Source organism: Equus quagga, chromosome 10 (assembly GCF_021613505.1).
Source record: "Equus quagga isolate Etosha38 chromosome 10, UCLA_HA_Equagga_1.0, whole genome shotgun sequence".
Taxonomy (NCBI): Eukaryota; Metazoa; Chordata; class Mammalia; order Perissodactyla; family Equidae; genus Equus; species Equus quagga.
This window is the reverse complement of record NC_060276.1, coordinates 45,876,655-45,893,314: the sequence shown is the minus strand read 5'-3', so window position 1 is coordinate 45,893,314 and position 16,660 is coordinate 45,876,655. Positions and strand designations below refer to the sequence as shown.

Genomic DNA, 16,660 nt, shown 5'->3' with positions numbered 1-16,660 from the left:
TGTATATATACACACAGACTGATTTTATGTGTGTGGTATATTTTATGTGTGTGTGTATATATGTATAAAACATATGCAAACATTTACATTTAAAACATGCATATTTTAAATCTAAAAAGTTGACCAGTGAAGAAAATAGTTCTTTATTGGAAAAATATCTTGTAAAATTATTTGGCTATGCTGTTAGCGCTATGTCACTAGGACACTAATTGTAGTGGCGAGTACTGATGAGTCTTGCCCTGAATTCTATGATTGCGTTGATTCTATACTGTACTTTAAGCAAGCTAAATCTGAATGCTGAACTATTTAAACATAACGCATTGCAGCTCTGCCAGAGCAGAGCAACAGCATGGTTTTTAATTTGCTTCTGGTATCCAAGGGCAGAAATATGTTTGAAGTGATAAGTGAAATTTGCCGTGAGCGTCGTTTTCAATAGAATGAAGTGATGCATAGGGTTTTACTTTGAAATTCTGATGAATCTCTTCTCATTTTTGCACTCCAGTTATTGTTCACAGTAAAATGCTTTAGGAAATGCAGGGTGTACATTCCGTGTTATTTTTCAAATACCTAAAGGCAAATACACTGCTAAATCTATATAACCAAATCTGACTGCAAAGTACAGATAATATATGAATGATCATGTGGTGTTTTACTGATAAGATTTTGTTAGTGTTCCTGGCTCATTTGTTGTTTTTCGTTGTGTAAGTGAGACTGAGTATAATGAAGATTGTATGAAGCTCTTATTCCTTAACCTTTTGATTTTTGCTTTGTGTCTCTATAGAACTTGTTTTTATTTCTTCTCATGTCGTTTCCTCTTCAACTGACCAAAGAAATGCACCTTTAAGTTACATACTCATTTTTCAGATTAAAATGCTAAAGTTTGGGTAGATGTTGGATGAGCTCTCTTGAATTGCTTTCTTTGAAAGATGGAAACTGAATGTTTCTCAAAAGACTTGAAAATTCTTTGTTTGAGGCGTTAGCCTCAAAATCAGTGCTGCAACTGTTTAATCTATGACTCCTACTTGTTTCATTCAGCATACATATGAGCACCTGCCCTGTGGACAGCACTTTCATTAGAGTTCAAGATTATACACTTTATTGGCTAATATTTTTCCTGGACAAAATTTATGATGAAAGAAAGCCTGTTGCTATTTAAAGCTTTCTCACCTTGGGGAGACATTCATTAGTACGGTGTTTTCTGTTGCTAAAACAAAGAAAATTGCTTATATAATTTCCTTTTGAAGGTGAGAGGGATGCCATTCAGTGACAAGCGATCCTCTCGTCTTTTGACCTCTTCATGATCGTGACAATAAAATTTGCATCAATTATAACCTAACATATGGCCATTTACCTTCCAGTAACCAAGGTTTCCATGCTCTGTCTTCCCTTGGGCTTTAGATATGCTTTGCGTGTCTTATACTTTTTACACTTACTTTTTCATTATATTAATGCATTGATTAAAAATGTTTCCTCATTTAAAGTAGATGTGATTGTAACCACTTCTTTATGAAAGTGCGTTATAAGTAGTCAAACTCTTTTCCACTAGAGTCCCTGGTGGAAAAACGTTTTATAGTCACATGTAAAACATGTGAGAATTATATTTACGTTTAAACATAAATTGTACATTTCCCTCTTTAACACTTGCATTAGTCATTTTGTATGGAATTGAAAACCAAACAAACAAAATATGAACTCAATAAGAAATGTCCAACATTCTCCTAGGTTCCTGGGCGAGGACAATAAAACAAGATGAAACTATACACAGGTGTGTGCTCAAAACCTGTTCCTAAAGCAAAGGAGAGTCTTTTGTTGTGTAATTAACTGTTAAAATTAGCATGGAATAAGAGAATATAGAGGAAATTAAAAGATAATGATGGAAACTATTGTTTAATTTTTTCCTCTGAAAGTCCCATGGATATACAGAATAAGTTGTGTGAATATTAAAGGAAAAAGTGGCTGGAGTAACTCTGTCGGTGATGACTGGACTTTAAATAAGGGATTCGAGAACCGCCTCTTGTCTGCATGAGCTGGACTCGTCTGCTCGTTGTAGCAAGTGTGGTTATGGACCTGACTTAGGGTAGTTGCTACGTGTAGATAATTTGGCCACAAATAATCTGGAAGAGTCTATATTTTCAAAACACCAGCATTTCTTTTCAGAAATGGAAAACCAAGCTTTGTTAATATGCCAACGTGGTCACACCAATTCATAATCCTGAAAGAGGAGCAAAACATCAGGGATTTAGAGGGAATCTTGCATGTTATATCTTAACAGCATACACAGACATTTATGAGGAAAAATTAGTCACTGAAATCCTAGCGTTAGTTTGCCAGATGCCAGTGTCCTTCTTAGAATATTTCTACCTTAAATCACAATCCTTGAAGTTGAGATTTTAAAATATGTAAAATTCTATTTTTGAAGGCACATGATCCATTGAGAGGTGTCATTGATTTAAGAAAAATCTCAAAAGGAAAGAATGTAAAATAGTGATAGCAGAAACATCTATAGATTGTTTTGGATTCGTCAGTATAATAAGCAGTTGAAAGTTGCAGCATTTCTGTGTGTGTGTGTGTGTGTATGTGTGTGTTGTACTTTTGCTTTTGCCATTTTCAGATATTTTCTTTCTCAGGTCTTCTTTTCCAGACATCATTTGAATATGGTGAAACAACTGAACCCAAACATGACCAAACCAATTTCTCTTAGCTTCCCTTGGCCATGTAATCGATTTGCTGTATGTGCTTTAGTTAAATGCAATCATTTTGCAATCTGAATGAATCATTAAATGGGCCATATTCTGGTCGTTTCACTGAGTATAAACCTGCCTTAATTGTTAAGACAGGCTCACGTTCTTTTTTTAGTCTCATGTCTGTGCTAAATAAACAAGGGACAAATAAGACCTTTGTCTTTTTAGTGCGAGGAAATAATTTAGGTCAATAGCATATCTTTCAATTCAGAAGACTGATAATGGCATCAGAGAGGCTTTTATTCAACTCAGTAATCACTGCCTGCAAATAGTTTGTTGAGTGAATATTTAAGAAAGCTCCTTCTCTCTGTGGAAATTCATGGATTCCTCTGAAATAATTTACTTAGAAACTGTCGTTATCTTTTTGTGTCTTGTGGTATCCTGTTCAATTTAGGATTCTTACTGGGATTTCAATTACATTGGATTTTTATTTTTAAGTACTAGCTGAAAAATAGAACACGTATTGATATTAATTGCTATTGGATTAATGGTTTTAGATTATCGATTAGCTCTTTTTTGGTCATTGCTTGATATTCAAGTGTAGGAATCTGATAATAATGATTTGACTTATATTTGGATTTTGGCATAAAATTATGTTTAGGACTATGATTTTGCTTCTTGCTTTCCTAGACACAATTCTGCCTTTTAGAAATTCTCTTATGTCTTATCTATTAGGAAAGCTCAAAGTTGCAATTTTTGAACTGTTCCCTCCTTAGGAATATCTGCATGTTTAGATGTCGAATGCTTCTTTGTCTTCACATTAAATAGAAAACTCTGATCTTATAATAGAAATGCTAGGATGACCTAGAAAACTAGAATCATAAGCAATCTATCTTCTTTGTAATTTTCAAGTATAATACAAAACAATATTATAAACCTTAAGTTCATAGCAATATAAAATATTCCAGTTTTCAACCTAAAGTTCATTTCTTAATGCATGACTTTAAATGCAATATTTATATTCTAAAATACCTTATTTCAACCTTAATAGTATACCTGTTGTAACAAGGAAAGAAAAAAAAAGCAGTCTTTGGAGAAAAAAATCAATTATCTATTGATAATTTTTTTGAGGGGCTGTGGGCTGGTGAAATATCTGATGCCTGATTTCACTTAATGTTGCATTATTTGATATTTAGATTGTACGCTATGAGAAGCCCGTTACAGTACATTTTTTTAAGAACTCCTCAAATAGTAATAATCTTTTATTTGGGAATCCTTATTCCTCAGACTTAACACATTTTTGAAATATGCTGGAAATTATACTGATATGTTTGTTTTAGCCTCTAGATCTGAAGTATTAAGAGTATACATAGGGTTAGCTACTTACTAATTTACTAAACACTTAACTTGAGTGAAAAGCTTCTGATTACTAATACTGTTGCTATTTGTTTTTTTTTACACCATAACCACTCTCCGTTGACCACTGCATGCAGATAGTTGGAAGTAAAGTTACGGTGAGTACAAAAGATGTGTCTTACCCTTAGATGTGAATTCATGCTTTTGAGAATTGAATGGTTTTTGCTTATAGTAGTTTATACGTTTGGTTCTTCTGTTGGTGTATGTTTTACCAAAGCAGTGAAATGAATATTAAGATTGGGTGATTAAAATTTAGCTATGGTAAGTATTTTTCTGGTGGTTTGTGGAAATGTTTTAGAACTAGAATGTGCTTGTATATTTTCTCTTAGAAAGTTTAATTTTTTTTTTTGGAATTGTGCCTGTGTTGGTCTTTATGATTCTGATGTGATTTTGTGTTTTGAGCAGTTTCTCAGGATGCCAGGGAGAGATTCCTAAAATGTTGGTTTATGCTAACAGGAATTCTTATTGAAATATCTCAGGGCCAGCCTGGTGGCGGAGTGGTTAAGTTCGCGTGCTCCACTTTGGTGGCCTGTGGTTCGCGGGTTCGGATCCTGGGCACAGACCTGGCACCACTCAGCAAGCCATGCTGTGGTGGCATCCCACATGAAATAGAGGAAGATTGGCACAGATGTTAGCTCAGCGACAATCTTCCTCAAGCAAAAAGAGGAAGATTGGCAACAGATGTTAGCTCAAGGCCAATCTTCCTCACCAAAAAAATTAAATAAATAATAAAATAAAATATCTCACTTTGACACTGAGCACACAGCATAAAGAAAACAACCCTTATGTCCAGTCAGGAGGCCTGGGTGCCTGTCTTTGTTGAGTGCTACTAGTTGACTCTGTGACTTTGGGCAAGTCCTGTAATCTCTCTGAGGTTCAGTTATTAAATGGAGAAATTGAAGTGATTGGCTTACTTTATCTTTTAAGCTTCTTTCTGTCACTGTCTTTTAAAGGTTTTATAAGCAAGGCACTGTACTTCCGTGCCATAATTACATGATACACTGTCACATAATACACCAAAAGTGGCCTATATTGTAATTGAGAGCTATTTGTAATTCCCTGGCTTCAGGACTAAGCAGTCTGTATTTAGAGACAGGGCGGAAACCTTATCTTTAAAATTACCAAGTACCGTAATATCTAGAATACTGAATGTATTTAATATTTATTTTGCTTTAAAAAATTGATTTCTTTTTTCTTTTTTAATTCGTCTGACGTCTAGGGGAAAAAGACATCAATCTTTAAGGATAATTCCAAAAATCAGCAGATATTCCTTTAGTGCTTATTATGTGCCAAGAACTGTGCTAGGTGCTCTGAGTGCTGGAAAATAAGAATGAGATAAGGCCTTATAGTTGCAATAATATATGTGGAAATAATCCAACCTGAAATATTGTGTGCTGATTGTAAGTGTAATAGGAACTCATCAGCAGGAGAGAGAAGTAGGGTTAGGGTAATTAGAGAAAATTCTATGCAAATTTCTGGACTTAAGCTGGGCTTTCAGCAAGAATGAGTTATGATGACTGGGATTTAAAAAAAAAAAATTTTTTATTGCTTTTTCTCCCCCAATCCCCCCAGTACATAGTTGTATATTTCAGTTGTGGATCCTTTTAGTTGTGGCATCTGGGATGCCACCTCAACATGGCCTGATGAGCGGTGCCATGTCTGCACCCAGGATCCGAATGGGCTAAACCCTCGGCCGCCGAAGCGGAGCGTGTGTACTTAACCACTCGGCCACCGGGCTGGCCCTGATGACTCGGATTTGACTATGGAGACGAGACTATGGAGAAGCTCTCAGATTATAGAAGTAATATTCACTGCAAAGGCTCGGAGAAAGAACCAAAGTGTATTTCAGGGCGGGAAGAGGGAAGTGAGAGGTGAGGTTGACTTTATTGGAACAAATAATGTATATTGGAAAGATTCAAAAATCAACTTGAAAGTGGATCTTGATGTCCGGGCAGAAGATTCGAAATTAGTTTGAGCAAGGGGGTAACATGAGGACTGCAGGGATTAAGAAAAATAAATTTGATAGCAGTAGGTAGGCTGGATTAGGCTAATGGTGGTTCTCAAACTTGAAAGTGTATCAACATGCCAAGAACTCTGCGTCTTTATCAAGCACCATAGATTCTGTTAAGGTAGTCTGAGGAGCACACTTGGAGAGATACTGGGTTAGGACAGAGTCTACCTAGGAGACTTGTGTGTGAGGCAGTGAGGGTGATAAAGGAACCTTAAGCTTAGTTTAACGTGGGCCAGAGCCAGCCTATGTTTCTGGTCTTGGTGCCATAAGCAATCCAACGGCCTATGCCCGAAGCCAGTGAAGTATTACCAATTCCTTCACGTGCAGTTACCGAGTTCTGTTGATTATTTCTCCCAAATGACTCTCAACTCCCTCCCCTAGTTACCCACACTGTTGCTTCCTTAGTGCCAACTCATCATTTCACACGCCTGTCATTGCTGGGGACTCTTAAGTAGTCTCGTAGTCTTCACGCTGTTTCCCCGCACATGCGTGTTCTGCCCTCTTACCAGAGATCATGCTGTTTTCCCCTTTAAAACTTTCAGATGGCTCCCTGTTGCCCTTTGTGATCTTCTCCCTGCCTCCTTTTCTAACTTTACCTCCAGCTGCATTCTTACGTGTGCCTGTCCTCTATCTGCACAGGAACACTTGGCAATGCCTTAACATCCTATTCTTTAGTACCTCTAAATCAAGCATATTCTATTTCTTTGAGCTAGAATGCACTTTTCTTTAGTGTGCCCAGCAAACTCTTAAATATCCATCAAGATTAAGCTTCATGTCAATCTTAGAAGGAGAATCTCCCCTTGATAACTCCTTCCTTCCCAAAGCACCATGTGTTTAGCTGTATATAATAGTTAACCTATTTTATTATAAGCAATTATTTCTATGTCTTTCTTCCCCAATGAACATAGCTCCTGCCCTCAAAATACTAGGTCTAATGGGGAAGACAGACAGGTAGACAGAATAAAGATAGGGCCTGAAGATGCAATGTAGTAAAGGTTGCCATGTGGCAGGCCAGCAGGCTGTATATCGTTCGTGGAAAAGTTTTGCCTTGTCCGAGGGTGTTTCGAAAGACAGCATGATAAGATAGGGGTTATGCATGATCTGCAATGTAAACTATTTCATACCAATTGTCTTATCTATGCCCTGCTTCTCAGGTTGGAGTTTGCAAATCCTGGATAGGAATGAACTTCTAGAGGAAATGATGAGGGATTTGTTCTAGAGTTTAGGTGGGAGGGGTGCCTTAAAGGGAAAGATTTTTTTGTTGTTTTCTTGAGACTAGAGAGAGGAGTGAAAAAACAATATTTCAAATCACTCTGGTGAAAGTCAGGTACAAAGGGCTCATTTTTCATGGTCTCATTAATGTTCAAAAGATGGGAAGTAGGGCCGGCCCAGTGGCATAGTGGTTAAGTTCACGTGCTCCGCTTCAGCGATCCAGGGTTTGCGGGTTTGGATCCTGGGTGCGGACCTACACACCACTTGTCAAGCCATGCTGTGGCAGCATCCCACATACAAAATAGAGGGAGACTGGCACAGATGTTAGATCAGTGACAATCTTCCTCAGGCAAAACGAGGGAGATTGGTGATGGATGTTAGCTCAGGGCCAATCTTCCTCAAGCAAAAAGAGCAGATAAGAATTTCATAGAAGTGTTCCAGAGAGAAGAAATTCTAGAATAACCACTTTAAGTACTATGGTTGCCTAGAGATTATATATATTGGCCTAAAAATGAGTGATGCAGAAGCCAGATTGAAACTAGAAAGATGGAATATGTAATGAAGCAGGTCTGCAAGGCCCTGACTTTCTTTTGTCTGTCCAATGTTGATTAGAAGCAGAAATGGAGGCAATTGAGTTCCTCTCCATCTCAAACTGCAGTCAGCCTTACTTTTCACTATTCTCCTTTATAAATTTTACTTTAAAAATCAGGCTGGAAAACTGCCTGTTACCTGAACATAACCAGCCCCTCTGCCTTGTGCAGTCTTGCTGCTGACTTTGCTCATTATATCTTTTTCTGCATAGAATGTTTTCTTCCTTTGTCAACATTCTGCCATCCTCCACAGCTCTTCCATGAAGCTATCCTGATTCCCACCCCATTCCCCCCCAACCCCAGTTGCCACTTAGTAATTGATTTGAACTTCTGTAGCACTTTATTTTTAACTCTTTTATGGAATCCGTTTCTACTTTATCTTATACTTTCTATTACGTTATATGTTCCTTCTGGCTTCTGTTACAATACTCCTATTTTACTTTAGTTTATAGTAATGTATATCTTTGAATAATACTCTCACCCTAGGGGTCTGTCTTTTTATGTCCACAGTATAGATCCTCTGAAGGGATGCAGATTTTAGTAGAGGCAGGTGGCCCTTGGTTCAGATTCCCACTCTGCTGCATCCTAGCTGTGTGACCTTGGACAATTTACTTAACCTCTCTGAACCTCAGTCTCCTCATCCATAAAACGAGGATAGCAATACTAAATTCAGGCTGAATTTGAAGTTTATTGTTTATATTTAATATATTTAACATACAAAGAGGCTTGCAAATAGTAGGTCTAAATTACATTTTTCATTAAATGTACTGAATTCTACAAAGTACTTGGTATGAAAAACATAAAAACACGAAGATTACATGGTAAAATGAGATAAGTCTATGAGCTGCCTCTTTTTTTGGCTAAATATTCAAGATGTGTGCTATTTGATGGGATTTATTCTGGGTCGAGAATGGTGGGAAAGGTTCAGCTGGATGGAAAAAGGAGACGGCTTCGCCTGTTTATTAGAAGCTGTGTGTTATGTGGTATAGATTATTGCTGGACTTTGAGAAAAAAATGAAAAATCCGTCTGTGGTCTCAAGATCATATTGACAAGGTTATTTTAAAGATTTAATAAAATAGTTGGAGATTTGTTATAGATATCATCTATGAAGGGAAATGATAAAATATCCTCCTGTAGATATCTTAAAATAGCAAAGGAGAATTTGCAGTAGGATAAAGATGGAAGGACCTGAATGCGTTTTTCACTGGCTTCTAGTTCTAAGTGTTGTACAACTTTGGAAGGAAAATAAATTGTTTTTATTGTTTAGTAACACATTGCAGAAAACAGATTTAGAAAACAGCTAAAATGATTGATTTGATTTCGCTGCAAGCCAGGAATAATTTATCCACAGGTGGAGAAAGAACCATTCTTCTGTGGGAAACAAAGAGTAAGAACTGACGTGATTACATGTGATAATTGGAAAATAGAATTATAACGACCAGACCTTACACTGTTAAATTTATATTGATCATATATGTGATATGATATGATACATATATCAGATATTATATTAGCTTATGGTAATTTAATGACATAAATACTTGAATGCCTGGGGTAGCAGTAGGGGATTTGGGGGCTGGTGTTTTAGCATCCGAAAGACCTGAATTTGAATTTGTTTGAATCAGCACTCCTTCATTCCCTGTGACCTGGTTAACCTCTCTCACCACAGTTTGATGCCTTTCTTGAACCAAAAGTTACTGCTCCTGTTATGTGCCAGGCACTATTCTAGGTGCTCAAATGATGAACCATACAGGTAAGTTCCTCACGGAGCTTACATTCTACTTGGGAAGACAGACAATCAGACACGTATTAAGTATAATGGCAGGGAGTGGGAAGAGCTATGGAGGAAAACAAAGCAAGATGAGAAAGCAGACGGTGATGAGGGATGCGCTAGTCTAGATAGGCGAGCTGTACGATGTTTGAAGGGAGACGTGAATAAAATTGGGGAGAGCCATGCCGATATCTAGGGAAGAGCTACAGAGGCAGAGAGAGAACATCAAGTGTCTTGGATTTGAGGCAGGAGTGTGCTCTGAGTTGTTGAAGAATAGCAAAGAGGCCACTATAGTTGGAGTGGGGGGAACAAGGGGAAATATGGGGGTATTTAATACCCAACCCCAAGAGCTCGCTCGTTAAGGTGATGACAAACATGGTTAAGCATAGTGGTGGGTTGTAAGTTTGGAAAGGTAGGTTGAAGTCATTTTAGAAGGAACATGTTGAGGAGTTGGTACTTTACTAGTGAGAAGTCCTGGAAGGTTTTGAGCCATGGAATGACAAAATCCGAGCTGTATTTGGGGAAGGTAAATGGAGCAATGGAAATTGGAGGAGTTAGACGGTACGGCAGGGAGAGCAAGCTGGGGGTTGTTGCCGTAGCTGAAGTTTTAAGACCCTGAACTGGAGAGTGGTTAGACAGGACCAAATGGAGGGTATAGAAGAGGGAGAGAGATTGTGGAAGTAGAATATGTCAGCCTTGGGCCGGCCTGGCGGCGTAGTGCTTAAGTTCGCACGTTCTGCTTCGGCGGCCTGGGGTTCACCGGTTCGGATCCCGGGTGCGGACATGGCACCGCTTGGCACGCCATGCTGTGGTAGGCGTCCCACATATAAAGCAGAGGAAGATGGGCATGGATGTTAGCTCAGGGCCAGTCTTCCTCAGAAACAAGAGGAGGATTGGCAGATGTTAGCTCAGGGCTAATCTTCCTCAAAAAAAAAAAAAATAGCCTCAGCAAATGGTTAAAAAGGGTAGAGGCGGCATGTGAAGGAATACTGACTGAAATTTCAAGCATGGGTAACTGAAACGATGGTGGCTTCAGTGTTCACCAAGAAGTCAGGAGCAAGATTAAGTTTGGAGTGCAAGGTGATGAGTTCAGTTAGACATGTTAATCAAGGGGACATTAGTAAAATCCCAAACACAAGGATAAAGTGATTGCCACACAATATTTCTTTAGTGCTTATAGCATTAAGAGTAGGAGTTTATAATTTGGTTCTCTGTTTCAAACTCCTACTTTTACTATTTTAATTATACTCTCTGCACAGTGCTGCTGAATCTGTTGTTTATCTTTCTAATAACATTTCCTTGTTTATAACTGAAGCCTCCATATCTGTATAAGGCAGTGAAGGCCCTGTGTCCTTCTAGGGAACTCAGTGGACCCGGATAGAAAGGAGCTAATCATTTTCATGGCCTATAGTATTGCTCATCAGATAAGCCATTTTACATGATGAAGATGTCACATTTGTATCTTTTGGAAAATTTCTGAATAATCTGAGTCAAAAGGACAACCCTGTCATGGGTGAAGTTTAGGTACAGATGTATGTTTCTTTCTCCCAAACGGGGCATGGGGATCACCGGCTCTGATTGAGTGAATATTGCAGGCCTTTTTTCTCAAAATAGAGCCAAAGGAGGGGCTGGCCCCGTGGCCGAGTGGTTAAGTCCGTGCACTCCGCTGCAGGCGGCCCAGTGTTTCGTTGGTTCGAATCCTGGGCACGGACATGGCACTGCTCATCAAACCACGCTGAGGCAGCATCCCACATGCTACAACTAGAAGGACCCACAACGAAGAATATACAACTATGTATGGGGGGGCTTTGGGGAGAAAAAAGGAAAAAATAAAATCTTTAAAAAAAAAAAAAAAAAATAGAGCCAAAGGAATTTGTTCCCCCAGGCTGGTGAAGAAGGTCATACCGAAAGAAAGTTCTTGTTAAAAGTATAAACTTATGGCCAGGCTCAAAGTAAGAAATCCAAAATGCCACTGATGTGTTCCTTCCTATAAGCCACGTAGTAATTAATCATACTACCCATAAAATATCACTAAGTGTGGCAGTATGTATTCGTGGGCTGTTAAGCTGCTATTGCGTTATTAAATTGAAGTTTTATTAGTCTACTGATTGAATAGTCTCTTAATGATTACTTCATGTAATGTTACACTTGTGTCAGGCCGACTAAAATTTGAATATACCCTGTGAAAAGAGATCAAATCTTTGCCGTTTTTTTTTTTTTTTAATAATTGTGTAGTCCAGAAGGGGGAGACAAAACATTGATTATTGGAGTTGGAAGTAGCTGCTTCATAAGAAAACATGACTTTCTTGCGCTCCAATTTGATTGTTTTTTCTTATGGGTTTAGAAATTGTGGGATAGTTGCTACTGTAAAATACTTAGTTTTATGGTGGTGACAATTTTGTTAAAAATCTAAATTGAATCAGAATAAAAATAACCAATGCAATTATTTTTAACTAGTGTATATAAAGTAGGAAAACTCATTTGGTAATCAGATGAAAATAAGACCTGAGACTGTTTAATGATGGTATATTATAAGTGATCTTTTAAAAATAGCAGGAGCACTATTAAAGTTCCAATTTTGGTCTTTTCTAATTTTACATTCATTATGAGCAGTAAGTAGCTACCTTCCCATTTCCTTATGTTTTAATACTACAAGCCGGCTTGTGGATTATGCTTGTTTTGGATAGGAGTATCTGCATATGTTTTGAAAGGTTTTATTGTTTAAATTTCCATTCAGTTTTAGAACAATTTCTTATCAATCCCTTGCCTTCCAGTGCATTGTCATAATTACATTGTTTCATCATGCCAGATTAAATTCATTGTTTAAAGAATGCTAAAATAATGTAGATTATAAAATATTAGGAAGTTGTCTTACCTTGGGCATTTGGAAATGTCTGAAAGACAGTATGAATATTGACTTTATGCTTAGACATATATTTTGTAAATTGATCACATTAATATTTATGAGTATGGGGCAGTTATGTTTTATATCCTGATACTGGAAACAAAAAGATGTACTCTTCATGTAGGATTCTGCACTGCGACTTTATTTCCTGTGTATTTTGATTGTGATCATGTTAGAAATTTTTATTGAGGATATGTCTCTGTGTATATAATCAGGTAAAAGGATGCATTTAAAATCTAATGCTTGGTATAAGACATTTAAAACTAGTATAGCCATTATTTTATATTACATTGATGGAAAACTATGACAAAAATTCAACTATGGCAAAAATTTTGACTGGCCATATAGCATGAGATAATTATATGGGTGTTTTTCTGTGTTTGTTTTTGTTGTTAAGTAATATAGTTTCTATACTATGTCTCCTTTAGAAACTCTGTGTAAAATTGCCTGTTGCCATTATGAAACTTAAAGTGGAATGACACAGGGATATTTTTTATGAGGCAATGTTTTCTTGCTCCAGTTAGCCTTGTCAGCAGGGGAAAAAGTGGAAGCAAAAAGATTCTGATCAATATTAAAGAGTTAGCTTGCTCTATATCAAATTTTGGCTTTTTTCTCACATATTTGATTCCATTTCCTATTTCAGTTAATCATGTTTTTTCTATCTGCTTATCTGTTAGGAAAGGATGGTTTGATTGAACCAAAAGTAGCTCCTTTGAATGGGCTAAGGGCAGAATAGAATCATCTTCAGAATGCCACCTTAGATTTATAAAGTGCTTTAGCGTTTTTAAAGCCCTTTTTTGTATTTTCTCATTTGAGCTACATATTATATGTATTTCTGTAGGTTTGTACATCAATTTTTTCAGGAAGACATTGGCTCCATCTCCAAATCCTGGGGTCTGGCCTTGTCTCGTGGAGTTTTGTTGAGTAGTATATACTGGCCAAATTATTTCCTGTCAGTGGTCAACAGGTATTCATGACTTGAATTAGTATCCTGTTTATATGCCCGCATGAAACGCTTTGTGGGCCTGCATCGCTAAATTATGGTCATGTGACTAGGAACATTTAAGGTCATTTTTTACTGTGGTCACCATAATTCACATCCCAGGATCAGTACATTAACTTCATGTGCTATTAGAGTTGCAGCCGCAATTAACTATCGAAACAATATAGAAAACAAAAATGAATTTTAAGAACATCAATCAAAGACACAAAAAGCTTTCTGGGTTCAGTTTATATGCTGATCTGTTTGTAAATTTTTACTCACCTGTCATGGTTCCTTTCTTCAATGAACTTGTGATCTAAGGAGAAAATAATTGCCTGTGCAATATGTAATTCTTGTGCTTTGAGTACTGTAACTACTTTGTTCACTTTAGGTAAATCATTTCTGCTCATCGATGATGATGCTTTTTTGGCAGAGTAGTTTTACATTCAGAGGGCTGTTTTACAAAGTGTGATTGGCAACCGTACACTAGATATAGTGTGTCTGTCTGTATCTTTTGATCCATCTGTCTATCCTCTCAAAGTTAAGTGAGCTTACGTAGGTTCCCTCTATGTTCGAAAGCTGAGAAGTTACAAGAGAACTGAGACTTTTCCTCAAAATTATTTCAGATTTTCTTATGGGGTGGAATGCTTTTGCTTAGAATGAGAGAAGGTATATGTTATGGGCTGAATTGTCTCCCCCCAAATTCATATGTTCAAGCCCTAACCCCCCAGTACCTCAGAATGTGTTGGAGATAGGGCCTTTAAAGAGGGCCTTTAGGGTGTGCCCTCATCCAATCTAGCTGGCTGCTGTCCTTATGAGAGAAAATTTGGACAAAGGAACACCAGGAGGATGCACAGAGGAAAGACCTTGTGAGGACACAGGGAGAAGGCGGACATCGGCAAGCCAAGCAGAGAGGCCTCAGAGGAAACCAACCCTGTTGACGCCTTGATCTCAGACTCCACCTCCAGAACTGTGAGGAAGTAAATTTTGGTTGTTTAAGCCACCTCCTCTGTGTTTTGTTGTTGTTAGCAAACCAATGCAGTGTATGATCTTTATTCTCTTATATTTAACACTTAATAGTAGCTGACCTTTAGAGGACACTGAGTGCCAGGAGCGGTGCTAAGCGAGTTCCGTGTAAAACTAACTTAATCCTCGTGACCATGATCACCCCCATGTTATAGATGAGGAAAGTGAGGCTTAGAATAGCAAGGACATTGTCTGTGGTTGCACAGTGAGTAGGTGGGAGAGGCAGGACTGGAACCCGGTCAGACTGACTTCCGAGCTGGGCCTCTTAAGCAAAACTTAAGAATTTGGTGGATTCCAGGCGGTTGTGGATGATGATCATCACCACGCGTGCTTCCCTTCTCTAACATTGTTATTATTTAGTCCTTCACCCATTGCTTATAGGTGACTGTTATCTTCCACCAGCTGGAGGATGCTTGTAGGCCCCACCAACAGCCTGCCTGTGGGAAAGCTACTCCATCACAGAGACTTAAATGCCCCTATGGAAGTGTTGCTCTCTGGGCCCCAAATGACTGAGCAGACGTGGTCTTTGTGCTTTCCTAGCAGATACTCGCAAACAGGTAACAGCAACTCAGATAAACAGAACATACTGGGCAACTAAAATGTGAGAAAAGAGATATTGCTGCTCTATGAGCCAAACATAAATATTAGAAATAAGCCCATTTTTAGCAATGGCCTTTAATTCTTTTGAAGCCATTTTTCCTGTGTCTAAAGTAGATGAAACATTGTGCCTCTTTGAGTCTTATATCATCAGTGTTCACCTTTCTTATGCACTCTTGCCTTTTATAATTAATTTCAATTAAACATTAGTTTTGTTTAATTAATATTGTGTAATTAAAATGCTTATAAGCTCTCAAAGGGCAAGAACTATGTCTTAATACACCTTAGACATTTTCAAATACACTAGGCTATAGCAGTGATAAAATAATTAAACATCCTTTTGTTCACTGTCTACATATTCACCACCCCTGTGACACTGAACTGTATGTAAACTGAAATCAGAAAGCTGCGTTCATAATGCTTTGCAAGATCAGAAGTCCTCTTCCATTGGAAATGCAGTTCAGCATCTTAGAATCTTATTTTTTTCAGGAATAAACTAAATTTTTTTCTACTGCAGTTTAGGCCTCTTTGCTCTTGCCACATTTCCTACTTCCACTGAGGACAATTGTTCGTCATCACCCATGTAATCTCTCTTAGGTCCTTGTAGATTTAAGTGGCCCCTCCGCTCCCTCTTCTCCCACTTGCTCTAACTTTTCCATATAGTGCTGCCTTCTTTTTAATTGCTTTTGCACTGTACAGCTGGGACCCTCAGAACTGTAAGTGCTACTTGATAATACACCCAATCTAAATGCTCTCATTCTCATTTTCCTCAGTGTGTGTGTGTAGTTCCTTAGTTTTAGCAGTGACACTGCTATTGATAGTGATTATGATTTTTGCATACAGATATGACTAAGAAATACTGAGAGCTCTCCCTCCATCCTTTTCCCATTATCTAGGAAACTCCAAAAAGAGCTCTTCATCACACCAACTACAAATATCCTGGATCTTTCACCTGTGGAGTTTTTCCTCCAATTGTTTTTGCCCACAGCTTGGTGGACAAAGTGAATCATATAGGAAAGCCACCACACAAAGTGGATGCTTACAGCATAAATTATACCATAGTGAAAATTACAGCGTTTGGACTCAGAAGACCTGGGGTTTGGCTCATGGCTCTCTCTCTTCATGGCTGAGTGATTTGAGTTGAAACACTTAACCTTTCTTGAGTCCACATCTCTTTGTCTGTTCCTACCCTGCCATCCTAATAGAATTATGAAGCACTTTGTAAACTGTAAGACACACTACATATTGAAATCATTGTCATGGTAATAATGGAAGAAATGATCCTCATGGTATTTCCTAATATATATTTTTGGAAGAAAGTGCTGAACCACAACTGTTGCCAGCTTACAGTGACGCATGCATTCATACGTCATTCCTTCTTTCCTCATCATCAGTTGAGAAGCCAGTTCGATTATAACCATTGTAAGAGCTCAGGTCTTCTAAGAAGGCTCCCAGACCACAGACTACA

The 16,660-nt window shown here is 38.0% G+C and overlaps 1 protein-coding gene across 3 annotated transcripts in view; it reads left to right on the top strand.

The window, feature by feature from the left end:
* Nucleotides 1–16,660, top strand: part of DIAPH2 (diaphanous related formin 2) — an 817,147-nt gene that overhangs the window by 77,025 nt on the left and 723,462 nt on the right. For 2 of the 3 annotated variants that reach the window (XM_046673034.1, XM_046673032.1), the window contains one exon: nucleotides 4,175–4,195. The exons of the other annotated variant lie outside the window; for it this stretch is intronic. In XM_046673034.1, coding sequence (XP_046528990.1) covers nucleotides 4,175–4,195 — 21 coding nt within the window. The remainder of the gene's footprint in view (nucleotides 1–4,174; nucleotides 4,196–16,660) is intronic. 3 annotated transcript variants of the gene reach the window in all.